The 24520-nt window shown below is 40.2% G+C and overlaps 1 protein-coding gene across 2 annotated transcripts; it reads left to right on the forward strand.

The window, feature by feature from the left end:
* The first annotated feature begins 8381 nt into the window (after positions 1–8381).
* On the forward strand, positions 8382–18559 carry LOC109900583 (NACHT, LRR and PYD domains-containing protein 3). Of its 2 annotated transcripts, none has more exons than XM_020496269.2 (15): positions 8382–8601; positions 9212–9268; positions 9451–9633; positions 9793–9822; positions 10064–11813; positions 12117–12290; positions 12443–12616; positions 13571–13744; positions 13828–14001; positions 14184–14363; positions 14550–14723; positions 16184–16357; positions 16452–16625; positions 17283–17456; positions 18068–18553. In XM_020496269.2, exons 2-15 carry the CDS (start codon positions 9256–9258, stop codon positions 18099–18101), a joined length of 3582 nt encoding a protein of 1193 aa, XP_020351858.1. In that variant the 5' UTR covers positions 8382–8601; positions 9212–9255; the 3' UTR covers positions 18102–18553. The 2 variants fall into 2 exon arrangements, with proteins under 2 accessions (XP_020351858.1, XP_020351859.1); XM_020496270.2 differs by lacking the exon at positions 8382–8601 and adding an exon at positions 8632–8770 and having other exon boundaries at positions 18068–18559.
* The last annotated feature ends 5961 nt before the right edge of the window (positions 18560–24520 follow it).

The raw sequence follows: 24520 nt of genomic DNA on the forward strand, positions 1-24520 counted from the left end.
TTTAAGACGGTGAGGAAGGCACTTTTAAAGATTAACCAGGCATCCTCTACTGACGGGATGAGGTCAATGTAATTCCAGGATACCCCGGCCAGGTCCATTAGAAAGGCCTGCTCGCAGAAGGTTTTTTAGGGAGCGTTTGACAGTGATGAGGGGTGATCGTTTGGTCGCAGACCCATTACGGATGCAGGCAATGAGACAGTGATCGCTGAGATCTTGATTGAAAACAGCAGAGGTGTATTTGGAGGGCGAGTTAGTTAGGATGATATCTATGAGGGTGCCTGTGTTTACGGATTTGGGGTTGTACCTGGTAGGTTCATTGATAATTTGTGTGAGATTGAGGGCATCAATCTTAGATTGTAGGATGGCTGGGGTGTTAAGCATGTCCCAGTTTAGGTCACCTAGCAGCACGAGCTCTGAAGATAGATGGGGGCAATCAATTCACATATGGTGTCTGGGGCAGCAGGTGGTCTATAGCAAGCGACAACAGTGAGAGACTTGTTTTTGGAAAGGGGAATTTTTAGCAGTAGAAGCTTGAATTGTTTGGGTACAGACTTGGATAGTAATACAGAACTCTGCTGGCTATCTTTGCAGTAGATTGTAACACTGCCCCTTTTGGCAGTTCTATCTTGGCGGAAAGTGTTATAGTTAGTTAGGGATGGAGATTTCAGGGTTTTTGGTGGTTTTCCTAAGCCAGGATTCAGACACAGCTAAGACATCTGGGTTGGAAGAGTGTGATAAAGCAGTGAGTAAAACAAACTTAGGGAGTAGACTTCTAATGTTAACATGAAACCAAGGCTTTTACGGTTACAGAAGTCAACAAATGAGAGCACCTGGGGTGTGGGTGTGGAGCTAGGCACTGCAGGACCTGGATTAACCTCTACATCACCAGAGGAGAAGTAGTATAAGGGTACAGCTAAAGTCTATACGAACTGGCCATCTAGCACATTCGGAACAGAGAGTGAAAGCGTCAGGTTTCTGTGCACGACAGCATCGATTCAAGGCATAGTGTACAGACAAAGGTAAGGTAGGTAAGACTTGCATATACATGTGCGAAGGCTGATGTCTAAACTGGACATTATGGATGTCTGGGTGCATGACACTAGCCCAGACCTGATAATCTCAGAGACCTGGCTGAATAATTTGATAATACTATAATTTATCCAGGTAGTTTCTGTACTGAAGCTTTTATATACACTAGCCAAGCCCTTCTGCGTTCTCACTTCAAATCCAGGCTGTATCACAACCGGTCGTGATTGGGATCCCATTGGGCGGCGCACAATTGGCCCAGCGGGTGTAGGCCGCCATTGTAAATAAGAACTTGTTCTTAACTGACTTGCCAAGTTAAAGAAGTGAAGATTTGTATAACTAAACCAAGATAGACCACAGCCTGTCATTTTCAAATGGGAACAAATTAGCCATGCTGGGCAGAACAATCCAGGAGGTGGGCAGAGCCAAGCACGAGCTAACGAGATCCTATCGGTGCGTTTTAGCCCATATTTGCATATTTCCATAGGGGATGCCTACTTTGTAAATAGCGCATGTACAATATCTCAATTTGCCTTTGCATTCTTTCTAAACAATGCCTTCTTTTTTTTTACTTTGGCATATGGTAAAGTCTACAAAACCTTGTCCACTCCGGTGAAATATGTCTCATTGTCCTATCTGTTGTGTTTCTTCTTCTTCTATGTTATCACGGTGGTCTTCAAACAAACGTTTAAAGTGCATGCCGCCAACTACTGTGCTGGAATGTAGGTTTAATCGTGATCTAACCAATTTTGTACGACCGTGAAAATAAAATTATAAACCAAATAAATCCTTAACTTCTACCACACCCTCCCCACTCCCCAAAAAACCCTCCCTAACCCCATTAAACCTTATCTATATCATGCTGAAACACTCCACCCTTAGAATTGCTCAGCATGTTAACCATTTCAACAGTAACATCTGTTACCCCCAATATCTCTCTTGCCATCTTCACAATAACCTTCAACCTGGTATTTCTGCTTTCCACAACCCGAGTCGTATTGATAATCTTACCAAGTGTCCTTTGACACCACACATTCATGAGTACACAAGATCTGTGAACAGGCCTCTAAACCATGCCAGGACCATCAGAAGCACCAGCCCAGACAGTAGGTCCACTTACTACAGGTACATCCATGTAAACTCCATCAGTCCTCACTGTAGTTCTACCAATGTGTCTTATGGCCTCTGCATATGATACATGGCTGATCCTACAGTGCCTTGCAAATGTATTCATCCCCCTTGGCGTTTTTCCTATTTTGTAGCTTTACAAGCTGTAATTTAATTGGATTTTTATTTGAATGTCATGCAATGGACATACACAAAATAGTCCAAATTGATTAAATGAAAAAAAAAGCTACTTATTTTCCACCATATTTTGCAAATAAATTCATTAAAAATCCTACATTGTGATTTTCTAATTTTGTCTGTCATAGTTGAAGTGTACCTATAATGAAAATTACAGGCCTCTCATTTTTTAAGTGGGAGAACTTGCACAATTGGTGGCTGACTAAATACTTTTTTGCCCCACCGTATACAGTGGGGAGAACAAGTATTTGATACACTGCTGATTTTTTTGGTTTTCCTACTTACAAAGCATGTAGAGTCTGTCATTTTTATCATAGGTACACTTCAACTGTGAGACATGGAATCTAAAACAAAAATCCAGATAATCACATTGTATGATTTTTAAGTAATTTGCATTTTATTGCGTGACATAAGTATTTGTTACATCAGAAAAGCAGAACTTAATATTTGGTACAGAAACCTTTGTTTGCAATTACAGAGATCATACATTTCCTGTAGTTCTTGACCAGGTTTGCACACACTGCAGCAGGGATTTTGGCCCACTCCTCCATACAGACCTTCTCCAGATCCTTCAGGTTTCGGGGCTGTCGCTGGGCAATACGGACTTTCAGCTCCCTCCAAAGATTTTCTATTGGGTTCAGGTCTGGAGACTGGCTAGGCCACTCCAGGACCTCGAGATGCTTCTTATAGAGCCACTCCTTAGTTGCCCTGGCTGTGTGTTTCGGGTCGTTGTCATGCTGGAAGAACCAGCCAATCTTCAATGCTCTTACTGAGGGTAAGAGGTTGTTGGCCAAGATCTCGCGATACATGGCCCCATCCATCCTCCCCTCAATACGGTGCAGTCATCCTGTCCCCTTTGCAGAAAAGCATCCCCAAAGAATGATGTTTCCACCTCCATGCTTCACGGTTGGGATGGTGTTCTTGGGGTTGTACTCATCCTTCTTCTTCCTCCAAACACGGCGAGTGGAGTTTAGACCGAAAAGCTCTATTTTTGTCTCATCAGACCACATGACCATCTCCCATTACTCTTCTGGATCATCCAGATGGTCATTGGCAAACTTCAGACAGGCCGGGACATGCGCTGGCTTGAGCAGGGGGACCTTGCGTGCCCTGCAGGATTTTAATCCATGACAGTGTAGTGTGTTACTAATGGTTTTCCTTGAGACTGTGGTCCCAGCTCTCTTCAGGTCATTGACCAGGTCCTGCCGTGTAGTTCTGGGCTGATCCCCCACCTTCCTCATGATCATTGATGCCCCACGAGGTGAGATCTTGCATGGAGCCCCAGACTGACGGTGATTGACCATCATCTTGAACTTCTTCCATTTTCTAATAATTGCGCCAACAGTTGTTGCCTTCTCACCAAGCTGCTTGCCTATTGTCCTGTTGCCCATCCCAGCCTTGTGCAGGTCTACAATTTAATCCTGATGTCCTTACACAGCTCTCTGGTCTTGGCCATTGTGGAGAGGTTGGAGTCTGAGTGTGTGGAAAGGTGTATTTTATACAGGTAACGAGTTCAAACAGGTGCAGTTAATACAGGTAATGAGTGGAGAACAGGGGGCTTCTTAAAGAAAAACTAACATGTCTGTGAGAGCCGGAATTCTTACTGGTTGGTAGGTGATCAAATACTTATGTCATGCAATAAAATGCTAATTAATTACTTAAAAATCATACAATGTGATTTTCTGGATTTTTGTTTTAGATTCCGTCTCTCACAGTTGAAGTGTACCTATGATAAAAAATTACAGACCTCTACATGCTTTGTAAGTAGGAAAACCTGCAAAATCGGCAGTGTATCAAATACTTGTTCTCCCCACTGTGTATATATATAGACATACACACTACCAGCTAAATGTTTGTTCACATTCAATGGTTTTTATTTATTTTTTACTATTTTCTACATTGTAAAATAATAGTGAAGACATCAAAACCATTCAATAATTCATATGGAATCATGTAGTAACCAAAAAAGTGTTAAACAAATTCAAATATATTATATATTTGAGATTCTTCAAAGTAGCCACCCTTTTCCTTGATGACAGCTTTGCACACTCTTGGCATTCTCTCAACCAGCTTCATGAGCTTCACCTGGAATGCATTTCAATTAACCGGTGTGCCTTGTTAAGTTAATTTCTGGAATTTCTTTCCTTCGTAATGCATTTGAGCCTATCAGTTGTGTTGTGACAAGGTAGGGGTGGTATACAGAAGATAGACGTATTTGGTAAAAGACTAAGTCCATATTATGACAAGAACAGCTCAAATGAGCAAAGAGGAATGACAGTCCATCATTACTTTAAGGCGTGAAGGTCAGTCAATCCGGAAAATTTCAAGAACTTTCTATTTTTGCTGAGTTTCTATAAAAATGTATTGGAGTGATCATTACTTTCTTTCAGGATATTTTAATCCAGAGAGGTTAGCAAAAGTATCTAGATCCTCTATGAGCCTGTGAGGGGATTCTAATTGTGGTTTTAAAAGAACACATGAGTCATGAGCGTACAATGACACCTTTGTTTTTAAGCCACGGATTTCTAATCCCTTAATATTATTGTTGGATCTAATTTTAACAGCTATCATTTCGATGGCAATAATAAATAGATATTCCGATAGTGGACAACCTTGTTTTACTCCTAAACTCCAGTCGTACTTTATCAAAAGGCTTTTCAAAATCAGCTTTGAACACCAGGCCTGGTTTCCCCCGATATTTCATAGTATTCTATTGTATTATTGTAACGGTTCTCTTGTGGTGAAGGAGAGTCGGACCAAAATGCGGCGTGTAGATTGCGATCCATGTTTAATAAACAAACGTAAAACACGAATCAACACAAACACTACAAAAAACAAAGAACGTAACGAAAACCAAAACAGCCCTATCTGGTGCAAACACAAAGACAGGAACAATCACCCACAAACACACAGTGAAACCCAGGCTACCTAAATATGGTTCCCAATCAGAGACAATGACTAACACCTGCCTCTGATTGAGAACCATATCAGGCCAGACATAGAAATAGACAAACTAGACATGAAACATAGAATGCCCACTCAGCTCACACCCTGACCAACCAAAACATAGAAATATACAAAGTAAACTATGGTCAGGGTGTGACAATTATCTCCAATGTAAAAAACCTGTCTGATTAGGATGAATAATATCTGGCAATACCTTTTTAATTCTATGCGTCAAGCATTTAGCTCAAATTTTTGCATCACAACACTGAAGTGTAAGAGGCCTCCAATTTTTTAAATGGACTGTATCTTTAAATATACCACTTGGATCCTGTTTCAGTAGTAATGAAATCAGACCTTCTTGTTGCGTGTCCGAAACTTTGATATACTTCCACTGGTATGCCATCCAGACCTGGAGTTTTCCCGGACTTAAAGGCTTTAATTGCATCAAGAAGTTCCTCCTCTGTAATTTGGCCTTCACTTGAGTCTTTCTGTACAGATGTTCACTTTACATTATTAATAGGGAAAAAATCCATACAATTAGCTTCAGTTAGTGGAGATGGAGGAGTCTGAAATGAAAACATATTCTTAAAGTGCTTTACTTCCTCTTTCAAAATATCGTTCAGTGAATCTTGCTTGACTCCATTTGTAACAAGTTTCAAAACATTTTTGTTAGTAGCATTTCTATTTTGAAGATTGAAAAATGATTTGCTGCATATTTCATCCAGTTCGCTTTATTGTTATAATATTGTTATAATATAGGGTACAGTTTTTATTGCTATCTAACTGTACTGTTGGTCCCTCAATTTCCTTTGTAAAATGGACTCTTTTGAACTAAATTGCTTTTGTTTTATAGGTGAGTACTGAATTGCATGGCCTCTAAAGGCACATTTAAAAGTGTCCCATACAATGAGGGGATCTGCTGTATCTATGTTATGTCTGAAAAAGTATGTTATAAATTATTCTGTCCTAGTTATAAACAAGTTACCATCCAGTAGGCTTTGATTACATTTCCAATATCCTCGCCCACATGGAAATTCTGTAAGCGTAATATATATGTCAATTATGTGATGATCTGACTGCATTCTGACCCCTATCAACACTTTTGTGCAGAGAGAATGACATAAGAAAGTAAGCAAGACGACTAGCTTGATTTAAGCTTCCGCCATGTATATCTCACTAGGTCAGGGTATTTAAGCCTCCATATATCCACTAATTCCAATATATCCATGCCATTCATGATTTCATTAAGTACCTGAGGGTGATAGTTTGTAGTGTGATTTCCTTAACGGTCCATAGAGGTATTTAAAACCATATTAAAATCTCCCACCATAATAATAGAGTCTAGAGTTGCTTGTAGAGTTGATAAATTCTTATATATAAACAATTGATATTATATTCCTTTTCTTTTAGCCAGGTAAATACTGATCGTGTCTTCTTATTATCTGCTTAGCCTGGCTATTCTTATTTCACCAATTACCATAATGAGACACAAGTTTCAGTTCTATTAATCATAATATATGTTTATAAACTAACCATTAAAAAGTAACATGATGATTAAGTGTCTATATAGCTGTACCATGATATTTGCATTGCAACTAAGCAAACCTCCAATTGGTCCCCACTATTCCACCCGCTAAAACCCCTCTTCATCCCGAGTTGGGTTGTCATCCCAATGCCCGTGCAGACTACCCCAGACCCCCGGATCCCATGGCCCCGGAGAGACTGGGACCCATCCTTCGATAAGAGCACACAGTACCACCCACAGAACAGAAGCAGATCAACAGCCAAATGCATTTCCATCGCTGATAAGATAATTTTGTTCTCAAGGTACATAACCCAATTTAATTATATTACTCAAGTCTGCAAACCAGAACTTGTAAGATCCTGGTCGAATGAAACAGACGGAGGCCCAGCTAAAATAGTCAAAAAGGTTGATTCACGGGAACATTCTAAAGTCAAGAATACAAAACAATTCATTTTATACTGACTTCTCACGCCCACACATTCACACAACCATACGCACACATATACACACAAACAGACGCACACAATGTCCTGCTAGTCAGACACTGTCTCACTACCCAGCCGACAGAGATTAGTGACCTTGTCCTTGAGACTACTCCCCGTTCTCTCCCAAATCGCTAGTCAGGTCGTCACCAAGCTCAGACAGTCTGTGTTTAAAATACCATAAAGGCATTGTTTTACCCTAATTCTGACTAGGACTACACATTTATTGATTATGATTTTATACATTCTAATCAATTCCATACAATTATGTTTCAGGGCAGAATATTCTAATCGTTCAATTAACAGATAATTCTCAACTAACAATCGCCCTCACCTCGATTTGTATTATTTATATATATATATATATATATATATATATATATATATATATATATATATATATATATATATATATATATATATAAATAAAATCATGTTTATGTTATTTTCCATAATTAGCTATTAATATTTGTAGTGATGTAGGCAGTTTATGCAAAGGATTTTTACCTCTCACCAGTCTCGCCATTATCAAAATTACATTATGGCAAGCAATTATTATTTTAGCAAACAATTATAGTGATTCATCACATACAAGGTTGTATATCTGTCCGAAGCAGTGTACCACGTTCGAGTTCGATTTTTGATCTGAAGCGCTGTAAGGAGGAACTCTCTAACTACACATTCAGGAACTTCTTCTTTCTCTTGGATACCTGTAACTGTGGTAAAATTGTATATTCAAAGGATATTCGCGCTTTCAAACCACTTGAGCCACAGACTCCAAATAAGTGTCATGATGTTGGAAAAATATGTCTTATGTGTAGGCCCAATGAGTGGACATTCTGAACCTTGTTTGAAGTCAGTAGGTCACATGACCAAGGAGCTATTGAAATTTTAAAGTTTGAAAAATTCATGTAAAATCGAGAGATGAAAATGGACAAACATTGGTGTGCAATGTGTAGGCCCACTGAGAAGAATTCTGAACCTTGTTTTGAAGTCAGTAGGTCACATGACCAATGAGCTATTGATATTCAAAAATGTAAATACATAATTTAAAATAGTGCAAGATGTAAATAGACAAAAAAATGTGTGTGCAATGTGTGTCTATGCCATCGGGTTAGCTACAACCAGTTTTGAACGTTTTAGGAGTAATGATTAAAGAGCTATTGAAATGTGAATGTTGATTTGTCACTTTGTTGACATCCCTAACTGCTGTTGGTGGACGTAAGGAAAACTACAGACGAATATCCAACCTGAAACTTTCATTACTTCGGTCTGTAATTACCAGTTTTTCTCTCATGGATCTAGTCTCTATGTCAAGTAAGGCTTCTCTCAGAACGATGTTCTCCATTTTAAGTTCATTAACTTCCGTTTTAATCTTATTGACTGTCCATGTTAGCTTGTTTGTCTTTCTCCAATGTCGCAGCTGTTTCGTCACTCATCTTGAGACTTGCCTTCAACTCTTTTATATCCTTACTGACTAGTTCAAGTATGCGCAGTTTGTCATTTATTGATATTTCGATCTTTACCATTCACGGTGGTGAAAATATTAAATCGTCTGTGTCTGTAGAAGAGTCACGTTTTCGTTTTGAAATATGTTCCCCTTTTACTCTCCGTTATGTTTGGGTGTTGCTTGTTTTTGTAATATTTGTCGATGTATTTCTCTAGTCTCATGATTTGTTTTGTGTTGTTATCCAGATTGAAGGTTATTACCCACCAGATTGTGTAGCGCTAATATTTAGTCTAATTTACCGATATTGAATATTTCGTTTTTATCATGAGGTGGTCTACATAGTTGTGTTCAGTCCGCCATCTTGAAGTGTTGGCTAAGCATAAACGTCAACCTGCATTTGGAACATTAAATTAATGTGCACCCAAGCTAATAGCCAAAATAGTTACATCTCTTTCTTGCCTTTTCTCTGTATTCCAGGTTAGTCCCTGTCTGTCCATTCCAGCCCAGCTGAGATTGTATCTATGGATTCCAAAGGTAATTAACCAGAATTGTTCAACCCTTATACAGGCCATAACTGTAGAATAAGCTACTAGTTAAATAAACGTTGTGTTATACAGAGGACAGGACTGGTTAAAATGGAAACAAGTCTGGAATTTGTTTTGATCCTATACATAGATGCATCTCTCTATTTTCCCTGTCTGACTCCTCTCTCTCAGAACGTTTTTTTTTTAAGGAGGCTGGCCCTGCGAAGAGGCCAGATCTCTCCATACCTACACAAGGAACTTCTTTCCAGTCCACCAACACCGCTCAGGATGGCAGCAATGTCATCTCACCCACAATCTCTGGCAGCCAAATAAGAGACATTAATTATTACATCAGTGTGGGCTCGAAGGGTGGTGGTAAGTTACCTCAAACTTCTGACTCATTAAATTGAATACATAAAGTACAACTTACTATCTGGTGTTGGGAAATTTTACACACATCCCAGATCTTTTTGACGCTCTCACCCTTCGCCTCTCTCTCTCTCTCTCTCTCTCTCTCGCTTTTTCTCGTTCCAGATGATGAAGATACTTTTCCTAATTCTGAAGGTAATAACACCCTCTACAGACCATCTAAGTAATGTTTATTTTTATTTTTTAAATACAGTAATTACTTTTAACTTTACATGCAAATCTGACACTAAGTGTGAGTCTTTATATATTTTTGGTGGATGTCACAGCCCTTTGAATGAAAGGGCACACACAAGCTACTGAGCATAGATTTCTGTTAACAATCAAATCTATCATCTTCATGTTTTGATGTATTTTTCTGTCATTTTGTTTCTTTCAGATATACATGTTGAAGACCGCCATCAAAAACTAAAAGACTATCTGAAGATTAACAGTAAGATCAGTACTATTCAGGAGGGTTTAGCTCAGCATGGAAACTCCAAACTGCTTAATGACATCTACACAGCGGTTTATATAACAGAGGGAGAAAGTGGAGAGGTCAATAATGAGCATGAGGTAAGACCATTTGAAAAAACAGCTTTACAAGAAACTCCAATCCTATCCAACGACATCTTCAGATCCATAGTTGGGAAAGAAAAACCGATCAGAACTGTGCTGACAAAAGGAATCGCTGGCATTGGAAAGTCGGTCTCTTTGCAAAAGTTTGTTTTGGACTGGGTTGAAGGAAAAGCAAATCAGGATATAAAATTCATCTTTCCACTTCTTTTTCGGGATCTAAATTTGATGACAGAGAATAAAAGTTTGATGGACATTCTTCATCCTTTTCTTCAGACAAAAGAAGCAGGAATCCTCAACAACAATGAACACAAAGTGTTATTTATCTTCGATGGTCTAGATGAGTGTCGACTTCCTCTAGACTTCCAGAACAACAAGATCTTGACTGACATCACAGAGTCAACTTCATTGCATGTGCTGCTGACTAACCTCATCAAGGGGAATCTGCTCCCATCTGCTCGCATCTGGATAACCTCCCAATCAGCCGCAGCCAATCGCATCCCCCCTGAGTTTGTTGACAGAGTGACAGAGGTACGAGGGTTCAATGACCCACAGAAGGAAGAGTTTTTCAGAAGGAGATTCAGTGATCAGAAACTGGCCAACAGAATCATCAAACACATTAAGTCAATACGGAGCCTCTACATCATGTGTCACATACCTTTGTTCTGCTGGATTTTAGCCACTGTCCTGGAGAGAATGAACAAAATGGAAAGTGGAGAGATCCCCAAAACCCTGACCCAAATGTACACGCACTTCCTGAACATCCAGAGAATGCTAAGGAAACGAAAGTACCCTGGAGAAAATGAGCGAGATCCACTCAGGTATAAAGCGAGCATCATGTCACTGGGAAAACTGGCCTATCAGCAACTGGAAAAAGACCATCGGACCTTCTTTGAAGAGGATCTGACAGAGTGTGGCATTGATGTCAGAGAGGGGTCAATTTTTTCAAGGGTTTGTTCAGAGATGTTCAATACAGAGTTTGGACTGTACGAGAGCAAGACGTACCAATTTGTGCATCTGAGCATCCAGGAGTTTCTTGCTGCTGTGTATGTTTTCATCTCATTCAAAACCAGCAATGAAAATCCAATGCTAGAAGAACAACACTGCGCCAAAGGCAAAGACATCTACTTAAGTGCAGTAGATAAGGCCGTTCAAAGTGAGAATGGGCACCTAGACCTTTTCCTCCGCTTCCTTCTCGGCCTCTCGCTGAAGAGCAATCAAGATATCTTACAAGGTTTACTGATAGAAAAAACAGGCAGCTCACAGACCAATGAGAAAACAGCCATGTATATTAAGATGAAGATCAAGGAAAACCCCTCTCCAGAGTGTTGCATCAATCTGTTCCACTGTCTGAATGAGCTGAATGACCATTCCTTACAGGAGGAAATCCAAAGCTACATAAGGTCTGGAAGTTCCTTGTTTGCCAGACTCTCATCTGCACAGTGGTCCGCTCTGGTCTTTGTGTTGCTGACTTCCACGGACGAGCTGGAAGTGTTTGACCTGAAGAAATACATCAGATCGGATGAGTGTCTTCTGAGGCTGCTGCCAGTGGTCAAAGCTTCTAGAACCGCTCTGTGAGTAATTGGTCAAATCGATGTACTGAAAGTTAGCAAATCAATATTCTATTACTTCATGGTAATTGAATTTCGTAGTCCCTGGACAAAATCATACTACTGATCTATTCAAGTGAAGATAATAAATTTTTATAAGTAACCACCATGTTACCCGTTCTAAATTTGTTTAGGATAGGACAACAAGTCCTGTCTCTTTAAAATGCCATGGTTCATTTGTGCAGTATTTTTCGCTCTGTGAAGGAAGTTTTGGAGACAGAAGATGTCGTCTGATAACTCATTACATTTGACAATATATTTTCCCAGACTCAATGGATGTAAACTTACCTGGAGATGCTGTGAAGCAATGGCCTCAGCTCTCAGCTCAAAGTTCTCTAGTCTGAGACAGCTGGACCTAGGAAACAATGACCTGCAGGACTCAGGAGTGAAAACACTCTGTGCTGGACTGGGGAATCCACTCAATAAACTAGATACACTGAAGTAAGACAATCTTCTGAGCGTGAAATTAGATTTTAAATGCTAGATAACTGTATTTACGGCCAACAATGAGTTGTGATTTGATTTGTACTACCATTTAGTGCACATCCCTATAGTAAGTGTATGCCATTTAATTGTAGAATGTCTCTCTTCAGACTGTCTCAGTGTAATATCACAGAGGAAGGCTGTGCTTCTCTGGCTTTAGCACTGAGGTTAAACCCATCACACCCAAGAGAACTGGACCTGAGTGGAAATAACCTAGGAGACTCCGGTGTAAAAAGGCTCTCTACTGTACTCAAAGATCCACAATGTAAACTGCAGAAACTGAGGTGAGTATTCTGATCAGTGGAATTAAGCAAAAAAATTGCATTAGAAAAAGGTTACTGTGGAGGTAGATTCCCATTGACCCGGCGAAGGCACACCTGAGTAAGAATCCTAGCTTAGTTTCACCTTTTTACCACATTACCATTACTTTCCCTTCCTTATGGAGACATCAACAGAAATTTGAAAGTCAATATGCTTTTTAGACTGTCACACATTCAACAATGTGTGTTTTGTAGTAAATTTGACTAATTTGATAAAAATGTATTCAGAAAGTCCAAATAGATATATGACATGTAGAACAGACATGCTTCTCTGTCATGTGGAGAAAACAAACAGAAGACCATTTGATGTGCAACATTAAGGACAGTACACCTTCCACAATACACCTTAATACAGGATTAAGGCATGTTCAGCATGCACCTGTCTAAACACAAGCAGCAGAATTCACTTAAAGTAAACCGGGAATTTTTACCTCATCAAATCTGAAGTTTACTTGCTAATTGTTTTCCTCAAATTATGGCATTAGTGTTGCCTGTGTGGTTCATATAAACATATATAACAATCATTGTTGTCATCCAGAGTCACATTTATTTATTTTCCAAGCTATTCAGCAGGTTTTTAAAGGACCAGACAGTTTGGTCTGCTTCATGTTTGAATTTTTGCCATAGAAGAAATATTGCGATACTGGTATCATCACAGCCCTAGCTAACATATGCTTTTGCTCATGGTTGTGGCTATGTGTGCCCCTTCCTCCCCCAAAAATATCATTTCTGGGTAATATTTCTGGCCATTTAGGTGACCCATTTCGAGCCAAATGTTCCATAATTAACATTAATATGAATGATTTTTGTAAAACTACAATGCTTTACTTCTATTCACAATGACACTGAATATTTTCTAAATGTGAATCATCTTTTGAGGCAAAGAGTTGAATGTTTTTACATGAACTAACATCACAGGATGTCAGGCTGTGGAGTCTCAGAAGAAGGCTGTTCATCTCTGGCTTCAGCCCTGACGTCGAACCCCTCACACCTGAGAGAGCTGGATCTAAGCAGGAATGGCCCTGGAGGCTCAGGAGTGGAGATGCTCTCTGCAGTACTGGTGGATAAACACTGTAAACTTGAGACGCTGAGGTGAATAATTGAATAGACTTTTCTTTACACAGTATCCCATATTTCTAAGTGAAGAGTGACAGCGTTATTCCTTCTTTCTGTAGGCTGTCAAACTGTAGTATCACAGAAGAAGGCTGTGCTTCTCTGGCTTCAGCTGTGACGTCAAACCCCTATCACCTGAGAGAGCTGGACCTGAGCGGGAATAACTTAGGAGACTCAGAATTAGAACGGCTGACAGTTGTTTTGAAGAATCCACAGTGCAAACTCGAGAAACTGTTGTAAACAACTCATTATTTTGAGCACTTTGAGAAATGTTTTCATAGATAATATTTTATGTTATTGATATTTTCAATTCAACACTATGGTCATATTTTACATTAACTAGACTATATAACAATGCATATGAAATAATATGCACCTCATGTTACCAATCTTAAAAAATGTTCACTTCTCTCCAAAGGCTTAAAAAATGCACATTCACAGTGGAAGGCTGTGCTGCTCTGGCTATGGCTTTAGCCCTGAGGCCAAGACCATCACCCCTGAGAGAGTTGGACCTAAGTGAGAACCAACCTGGTAACCTAGGAGTAAAACTCCTCTCTTCTGTACTGGAGGATAAACGCTGTACACTGGAAACACTGAGGTAAAGACTGTGTCCTCATGGTGGTTGGTTTAATCAGGGCAATAAGTCGGGACTGAACCGGCAGACTGTATTTGGTTCGGCAGCACTGCTCTGCGGCTGACGCTGTTCTGTTTCCACCCTTCTGGGTGTGTGTGTTTTGAGATTTGGTCAAATAAACAATAAAGGATCTGTTCTATATCTCCCTAGGTTGAATGATTGCAACCTCACTGAGAAATGCTGTGAAGCGCTGGCTTCAGCTCTCAGCTCCAGCACTTCAAGTTTGAGAGCGCTAGACCTGGGGAAAAACAAACTCCACGATGTGGGGGTGAAGCTGTTCTCTGTTGGACTGGGGAATACCTACTGTAATCTGGCAACACTGAGGTAAGAGAGCTAAATTATACATGATACTTTTGTATATATAGTGTATGTGGACACCCATTTAAATAAGTGGATTAGGCTATTTCAGCCACACCTGTTGCTGACAGGTGTGTAAAATCGAGCATACAGCCATGCAATCTCCTATAGACAAACATTGGCGGTAGAATGACCTTACTGAAGCGCTCAATGACTTGCACCGTCATAGGATGCCACCTTTCTGACAAGTCAATTCGTCAAATTTCTGCCCTGCTAGAGCTGCCCCAGTCAACTGTAAGTGCTGTTATTGTGAAGTGGTAACGTATAGGAGCAACAACGGATCAGCCGCGAATTGGTAGGCCACACAAGCTGAAGTACTTAGCATGTAAAAATTGTTTTTCCTCGGTTGCAACACTCACTACCAAGTCCCAAACGGCGTCTGGAAGCAACTGCAGCACAATAACTGTTAGTCGGAAGCTTCATGAAATGGGTTTACATGGCCGAGCAGCCGCACACAAGCTTAAGATCACCATGCGCAATGCCAAGCCTCTGCTGGAGTGGTGTAAAGCTCACCGGCATTGGACTCTGGCCTAATGGAAATTCATTCTCTGGAGTGATGAATCACGCTTCACCATCTGGAAGTCCGATGGACAAATCAGGGTTTGGCAGATGCCAGGAGAAACACTATCTGCTCCAAAGCATAGTGTCAACTGTAAAGTTTGGTGGAGGAGGAATAATGGTCTGGGGCCGTTTTTCATGGTTGGGCTAGGGCCCTCATAATGCTACAGCTTACAATGACATTCTATATGATTCTGTGCTTCCAACTTTGTGGCAACAGTTTGGGGAAGGCCCTTTCCTGTTTCAGCATGACAGTGACCCTGTGCACAAAGTGAGGTCCATACAGAAATGGTTTGTTGAGGTTGGTGTGAAAGAACTTGACTGGCTTGCGCAGAGCCTTGACCTCAACCGTATCGAACACCTTTGAGATGAATTGGAACGCTGAATGCAAGCCAGGCCTAATCGACCAACATCAATGCCCGACCTCACTAATGCTCTTGTGGCTGAATGGAAGCAAGTAGTCCCCGCAGCTATGTTCCAACATCTAATGGAAAGCCTTCCCAGAAGAGTGGAGACTGTTGTAGCAGGAAATGAGGGACCAACTCCATATTAATGCCCATGAATTTGAAATTAGATGTTCAACGAGCAGGTTTCCATATACTTTTGGTCATGTAGTGTACATGTCCTAAAATGAAGTATCACAAAGTTAATCATTTTGATTGATTAAACTTGAGTTAGATAATGGAGAAGTTAGACAATCTTGAAGGTGACAGATGATTCATATTATTTAACAATGTATATTAATCAACAAATGTTATATTGCAATGTACAGTATATTGGATGATCGTATTGAATCTACAAATGATACACTACTACTTATTGGATGATTATGATGCATTGATAAATATGTCTTATGCTTCTCTCTGTAGGCTGTCAGATTGTGGTGTCACAGCGAACGGGATTTTCTTCTTGTCTTCAGCACTCAAGACAAATCCCTCATTCCTGAGAGAGCTGGACATGAGTCGGAATAGTCTAGGAGATTCAGGAGTAAACCTGCTCTCTGCTGTACTGGAGAATCTACATTGTAATCTGGAGACATTGCAGTACGTATTGTGACCATTATATTACAAGGTATATGTTATTTGAACTATAAAGCAATTTTAACACATTCCAATCAAAAATGGTATTTTCCTTCAGCTTGAAGGACTGCAATCTCACTGCGAGATGTTGTGGTGCCCTGGCCTCAGCTCTCAGCTCAAAAGGCTGTAGTCTGAGAGAGCTGGATCTGAGTGGCAACGAGCTGAAGAATTCAGGAGTGGAACTGCTCTGTGTTGGATTGGGGAGTCCTCACTGTAAAGTGAAGACACTCCGGTAAGCTCCATAGAAATATAATTAACATATACCCTCAGACTATGGCTAATTCCAATTCTATGGTATCATTGACTTGAATCACATAAATTAGCACCACAACAAAAACAGTACATCAGAATGACTACACTTTGGGAGATAATGTTAAGCTGAGACATTCAATCAGAGGTTATTCAGTCACATTCAATCACACTGATTTCTGAGCTGGGTTCGGTGTAGGCCAGGGTTGGGGTCAATTCAGGAAGTACATAGGAATGTCTATCATACTTTTCTCGCAATGTTTTTCAATTAGGAACATTTGGGATTTGGTTTACTTTCTGAGTTGCCTGGAATTTACAGCGACCCTGGTGAAGGCAACATCTGTAAGATACACAAGCGTGTGCACATAACACTAACACACAATGTGTGTGTGTGAGGAAACCTGGGTGTTTTATCTCAGCCTTTTCTCCCTCTGGTGGCGAGAACACACATACAGTACATTCTATTCTATTGCACATGTACTATTCATCTCTTGCTGTCAAGTCAATTAACATGCCTTTACGTAATAATACTTGATTACAGAATTGCTGTTTTGAGTCTGCTTATCTGAGCAATGTAACTAGGGTTTACAGACAGTGTTTTCATGTTTTCTCCCTCCTCCCTCTCTCACTTTCTCTGCAGAATGTCACGCTGTAGAGTCACAGATGGGGGATGTTCTTCTCTGGCTTCAGCTCTGTTATCCAACCCGTCACACCTGAGAGAAATTAATCTAGACAACAATAACCCTGGGTACTCTGGATTGAGACTGCTCTCTGCTGTAATGGAGGACCCAACCTTTAAACTGGAGACACTGAGGTTAGTGCTTTTGAAATGTTCAGGGCCCAGTTTTTCAAAAACATTTAATCCAGATCACAATGATCCTGTGCTGTCTCAATCCGGTTTCCCCATTCGATTTTGGAAACCCACAGGAAGACAATATTTAGACTTAATGTCATATAACATATTTTTGTAGCATATAATGGGATTTTTCATTTTGTCTTAGTATGACATCCCAAAATAAAAAAGGGACCACATCTGGAGGGGGATCAGAATTTAATACAACACAGGATTATTTTGATCTGGATTAAATGTTTTTGGAAAAACTGGGTCCAGAAAATCTATATCAGATCTGAGTTCAAATACTATTTTGAAGTCATTTTAAATACATTAGCTGGGCTTGATTTGTACTTTTATTTATCAATAGAACCAATAGAATAGTCGAGTGCAAACCCTTCCCACCTGGCACTATTGGCAGGCAACATCAAACACAAAGTATTTGAAAGATTTCAAATAGTTATTTTAACCCAGGTATTTTGATATTAATGTTGATCAATAGTTGCATTCTTTTGGGACATTAATCAAATATGGGTATCTGTATCTTTGACCTGAATGATTGTCTATGTTTATGTTTATCAATCTATCAACAGTGCATGGCCTTATCCTGTGGGGAGAGAGAAATGATCGAAGGACATAATGGATGAATTCTGTATCCAAAAACACAATGTACAGAGCAGATATATATTTGTACTGATAAATATTTGTAGATGTTTGTACATATCTGTAGATGTTTTATGACATAATGAATGACTGCCTGTATCCAAAAACACAATGTACAGAGCAGATATATATTTGTACTGATAAATGTTTGCAAATGTTTGTACAGATCTGCAGATGTTTTATGACATAATGAATGACTGCCTTTATCCAAAGGCGCAGTGTACTGAGCGGATGCATTTTTCCATGTAGATATTTTATTATGTGGGTGATTTTTCTACAGCTGTTCATTTTTCAATGTATGCTATGAGTCTAGAGGCTGGGAATGGGATTCAGGCACACCACTATGGTACGTTGTTATTATTTGTTTTCCAGTTATTCATGTTCAATCAATATTTCAATAAAGAAGCATTAACAGATTGTAATTTGCCTTTGTCAATTGTGGAATTATTATTTTACATCTGTCATCAAACACAGGATATAAAATGTTTTACCCTATTAGCTGGTAATTATTGGTGCTATAACAGGACAGACACCCATAATATTTGAACCAGCCACCTTTCGGTTACTGGCCCAATGCTCTAGCTGCTAGGCTACCTGTCGCAAACCGGGATGCATCCCAAATCTCCTTTCTCCTGAAGTGTGAACTTGTTCACTACATCCCACAAATATAATAGCATTGAATTGTTCGAGGTATGGGCTAGTTTATACCGGTCATTCCAGTAAAGGGAAGTGATCAAGTGGAAAATTGACAGATTTCAAAGCATATTTCCTTCATACTGTAATTTGCCAGTACCTCATTTGACATATGTGGACACCTGCTCGTCGAACATCTTACTCCAAAATCATGAGAGTTAATATGGAGTTGGTCCCCCATTTGCTGCTATTACAGCCTCCTGGGAAGGCTTTCCACTTGATGTTGGAACATTGCTGCGTGGACTTGCTTCCATTCAGACACAAGCATTAGTGAGGTTGGGCGCTGATGTTTGGTGATTAGGCCTCGCTCTCAGTCGGCGTTCCAATTCATCCCAAAGGTGTTCGATGGGGTTCAGGGCCCTGTGCAAGACAGTCAAGTTCTTCCACACCGATCTCAAAAAAACATTTCTGTACGGACCTCGCTTTGTTCACGGGGGCATTGTCATGCTGAAACAGGAAAGGGCTTCCCCCAAACTGTTGCCACAAAGTTGGAAGCACAGTACCATCTAGAATGTCATCGTATGCTGTAGCGTTAAGATGTCCCTTTTACTGGAGCTAAGGGGCCTAGCCTGAACCATTGAAAACAGCCCCAGACATTGTTCCTCCTCCACCAGTTGGCACCATGCATTGGGGCAGGTAAGCGTTCTCCTGGCATCCGCCAAACCCAGGTTCGTTCATCCGACTGCCAGACGGTGAAGCATGATTCATCACTCCAGAGCATGCGTTTCCACTGCTCCAGAGTGCTTTACGACACTCCAGCCGAATAGGAGTGTTTTAACAGACACAGAAAGTATTCAGACCCCTTGACTTTTTCCACATTTTGTCACTTTACAGCCCTATTCTAAAACTGATTAAATAAAAAAAATTCTCATAAATCTACGCACAATACCCCATAATGACAAAGCGAAAACAGGTTTTTATAAATTTTTGCAAATTTATAAAATAAAAAAAAACACACAGAAATACCTTAGTTACAAAAGTATTCAGACCCTTTGCTATAGGACTCAAATAGAGCTCAGGTGCATCCTGTTTCATTGATCATCCTTGAGATGTTTCTACAACTTGACTGGAGTCCACCTGTGATAAATTCAATTGATTGGACATGATTTGGAAAGGCACACATCTGTATATATAAGGTCCCACACTTGACAGTGCATGTCAGAGCAAAAGCCATGAGGTCGAAGGAATTGTCCGTAGAGCTCCGGGACAGGATTGTGTCGAGGCTCAACCTATCTTGTCGGCCGACTGGTCCCATCTGTCAGGCCGACCGGTTCCATCTGGCCGGTCGGACCACCCTATCAGGCCGGCCAGACCGGTCCTATCTGACCAGCTGGTCGACCGGACCTATCTGGCTCCTCCTCTCCTCTTCATTCTCTATTGTCTCTCTCTCTCTCATCTCCTCTTCTCTCTCCACTGCTCCCCCCCCCCCTCCCAGGCCCTCTAATGGGAGACCCACTGGTCATGCTGAGCCTGTACCCAAAGTTCCCCTTCTGTCTGTGAGTGTTCTCTCCTTCCAACCCTTGTCTCAAGTCAGTTCAAACACATTTAGCCATGTCATTCTGTTTGGTGTTAATCCAAATCCAAAGGTAAACGGTGACATTGTTTGACAGCTAATAATTTGTAGCAGGTAGGCAACATATTTAAATGTCTATGTCTTGGGCCTTTAATATGTTGTGGTGATGACCCTTTGACCTTGTGTGTGTGTCTTTCTGGATGTCAGTAAGAGTGAGGACTACAGCCCGAAGACTATGGATGAGGCTCTGCAGAATTTGAAGAGAAGAAGGGAGGTACAAAGATCGTTCAGCCTTTAAAACATATCTACAGTCATTCCTGCCTTCCCTACCAGCCTAGACAGGTAGCTAACACTGCTTACTCATACGACTTATACAATAACAAACATACACACACACACACACACTGTAATTCACACAAGTTCCACCTGAAACACCTCAAACTCCCCAGACCATTCCATGACTTCAATCACATGTACTGCATGTTCACTACAATGGCATGTTAAGTTACAGAGTTACACCCAACCAATGGCATGTTTAGTTACAGAGTAACACCCAACTAATGGCATGTTAAGTTACAGAGTTACACCCAACCAATGGCATGTTTAGTTACAGAGTAACACCCAACTAATGGCATGTTAAGTTACAGAGTTACACCCAACTAATGGCATGTTTAGTTACAGAGTTACACCCAACTAATGGCATATTTAGTTACAGAGTTACACCCAATTAATGGCATGTTTAGTTACAGAGTTACACCCAACTAATGGCATGTTTAGTTACAGAGTTACACCCAACTAATGGCATGTTTAGTTACAGAGTTACACCCAACCAATGGCATGTTTAGTTACAGAGTAACACCCAACTAATGGCATGTTTAGTTACAGAGTTACACCCAACTAATGGCATGTTTAGTTACAGAGTAACACCCAACTAATGGCATGTTTAGTTACAGAGTAACACCCAACTAATGGCATGTTTAGTTACAGAGTAACACCCAACTAATGGCATGTTTAGTTACAGAGTAACACCCAACTAATGGCATGTTTAGTTACAGAGTAACACCCAACTAATGGCATGTTTAGTTACAGAGTTACACCCAACTAATGGCATGTTTAGTTACAGAGTTACACCCAACTAATGGCATGTTTAGTTACAGAGTAACACCCAACTAATGGCATGTTTAGTTACAGAGTAACACCCAACTAATGGCATGTTTAGTTACAGAGTTACACCCAACTAATGGCATGTTTAGTTACAGAGTTACACCCAACTAATGGCATGTTTAGTTACAGAGTAACACCCAGCTAATGGCATGTTTAGTTAAAGAGTTACACCCAACTAATGGCATGTTTAGTTTTTTGTAGTCACTTTGGTACTATTTTCACAAGTATGTGGTGCATTTTCACAACTCTAAGTATAAAACTCCAAACTGGCCAGTTTTTCATTTAAAACCTGTCATTTTGTCTTCATTTGGATTGTAAACATCTCTTACCACACAACCATTGATTCAACATTTACATTTATTGTGCGATGTAATGAGAACTTTGGTTTAATCACCAAAACACAACATAATAGCAAACAATGCAAGAAACTAGTTTCAGATCTCCCTTAGAAGTGCTGAAAGTAATATACTACAGTAGTGTAATTTATAGTAGATTACACAGTTTTCACATTAGGCAATAGACATACATTACCCAACAAAATTGACAGAAAACCTATCATTTCCATAATATCTATCCAATGTGTAATCAAAGGTGTGATCAATGAAGATCCTTTACAATCATTCATGCAAAAAAAGTATTTATATTTTTCAGATATAATTGCAACATATGTGTACTGTCAGTAATCAAATGTAAGAAATTAAATGAAACAAATTAAATTCATGAAAATGAAACATAACGTTTAGCACGCGTTCATTTGCAGCAAGTCTGTCTTGAGCATTTGGCCCTAAATTCTCATCCACATCACAATGAATGTTCTCATGCTAAAAACCTTATGGAATGGCAAATCCAAACTTGACATTGATCTGCATTGATGTCGTCGCATGCCTTATTCATGGCCAGAAGGAGGGTGGCACGCTCATGGGGATGGCGACCTTCTACCTCCATTCTGAAAATCATTTCTCAATAGGGTTGAGGAAGGGAGAGTATAGGGACAGGTATAGGATCCAAGTAATGGCTACACCCTACCACACCATCTTTAGAGTTAGCTGCGCATGTGGAGTTGTAGTATTCCAGATGTTTTGTCTTTTATGCTACTTATGTTGAACACCATTTGGATTGGAATTGGGATATTGTAAATTCCTATGATTTTGTTTTTTTTTGTGAATTATGTATGTAAGGTGGCTGACTGTATTAAAACAAGCTATTTCATGTCAGTTGTTCTTAATTAAATTACACTTGATTTGCTGTGGCAATGGTGGCTTCAAATAGTGATTAAATCAAATAAAAGTGTATTGGTCACGTACACCGTTTAGCACATCAACGTGCATTTGGAATGTTACACCAGTGACAAAGTGTACACACTACTTACTTTCCCCAACGTGGTGATTTTTAATTTTTATGTACAGCACCGGTCAAAAGCTTTAGAACACAGACTCATTCAAGGGTTTTTCTTTGTTTTTACTATTTTCTACGTTATAGAATAATAGTGAAGACATCAAAACTATGAAATAACACAAAGCTGTGATCAAGGCAAAGGGTGGCTATTTGAAGAATCTCAAATATAAAATATATTTTGATTTCTTTAACACTTTTTTTGGTTACTACATTATTCCATATGTGTTATTTCATAGTTTTTGATGTCTTCACTATCATTTTCTGGCATTTTCCAAGCTGTTTAAAGGCACAGTCAACTTAGTGTATGTAAACGTCTGACCCACTGGAATTGTGATACAGTGAATTGTAAGTGAAATAATCTGTCTGTAAACAATTGAATGGAAAAATGACTTGTGTCATGCACAAAGTAGATGTCCTAACTGACTTGCCAAAACTACAGTTTGTTAACAAGACATTTGTGGAGTGGTTGAAAAATGAGTTTTAATGACTCCAACCTAAGTGTATGTGAACTTCCGACTTCAATTCTACAGTATATCTTTAACCTCCTATTAGGCGGGGTAGCCACCCTTTGCCTTGATGACAGCTTCAAATCAAACTTCTCCATGGCCGAGTGAGTAAGACATTTAAGCGTGTTAACCCTAGCAAGGCTCTGAGGATGCAACATCTCTAGCCACATCCTCAGGGCATGCGCAGAATAGCTGGCTGAGGTGTTTACGGACATATTCAATCTCCCCCTATCCCAGTCTGCAGTCTCCACTTTCTTCAAGATGTCCACCATTGTTCCTGTACCCAAGAAAGCAAAGTTAACTGAAATAAATTTGTATTAGTAGCACTCACTTCTGTCATCATGAATGGCTTTGAGAAGGCAAGCTAAGGATCATAACACCTTCACCTTACCTGACACACTAGATCCACTTCAATGTGTATACCACACCAATAGATCCACAGACAATGCACTACACGCTTCCCTATCCCATCTGGACAAAAGGAATACCTATGTAAGAATGCTGTTCATTGACTATAGCTCAGCCTTCAACACCATAGTACCCTCCAAGCTTATCATTAAGCTTGGGGCCCTGGGTCTGAACTGCACCCTATGCAACTGGGTCCTGGACTTCCTGAGGGGCCACCCCCCGTTGGTGAAGGTAGGAAACAAAACCTCCACTACGCTGATCCTCAACACAGGGGCCCCACATGGTGCGTGCTCAGCCCCTTCATGTACTCCCTGTTAACCCATGGCAGCATGGCCACACACGCCTCCAACGCAATCATCAAGATGGCAGCTGACACAACAGTAGTAGGCCTGATTACCAAAAATGACGAGACAGACTACAGGGAGGAGGTGAGGGACCTGGCGGAGTGGTGCCAGGAAAATAACCTCTCCCTCCACAACAACAAAACGAAGGAGCTGATTGTGGGCTTCAGTAGACAGCAGAGGGAGCACGTCCCTATCCACATCAACGGGACTGTGGTGGAGAAGGTGAAAAGCTTCAAGTTCTTCTGAGTACACACCACTGACAATCTGAAAAGGTCCACCAATACAGACGGTGTGGTGAAGAAGGCACAACAGCACCTCTTCAACCTCATAATGCTGAAGAAATTCAGCTTGGCCCCTAAG

This window comes from Oncorhynchus kisutch, linkage group LG12 (assembly GCF_002021735.2).
Source record: "Oncorhynchus kisutch isolate 150728-3 linkage group LG12, Okis_V2, whole genome shotgun sequence".
Lineage (NCBI taxonomy): Eukaryota > Metazoa > Chordata > Actinopteri > Salmoniformes > Salmonidae > Oncorhynchus > Oncorhynchus kisutch.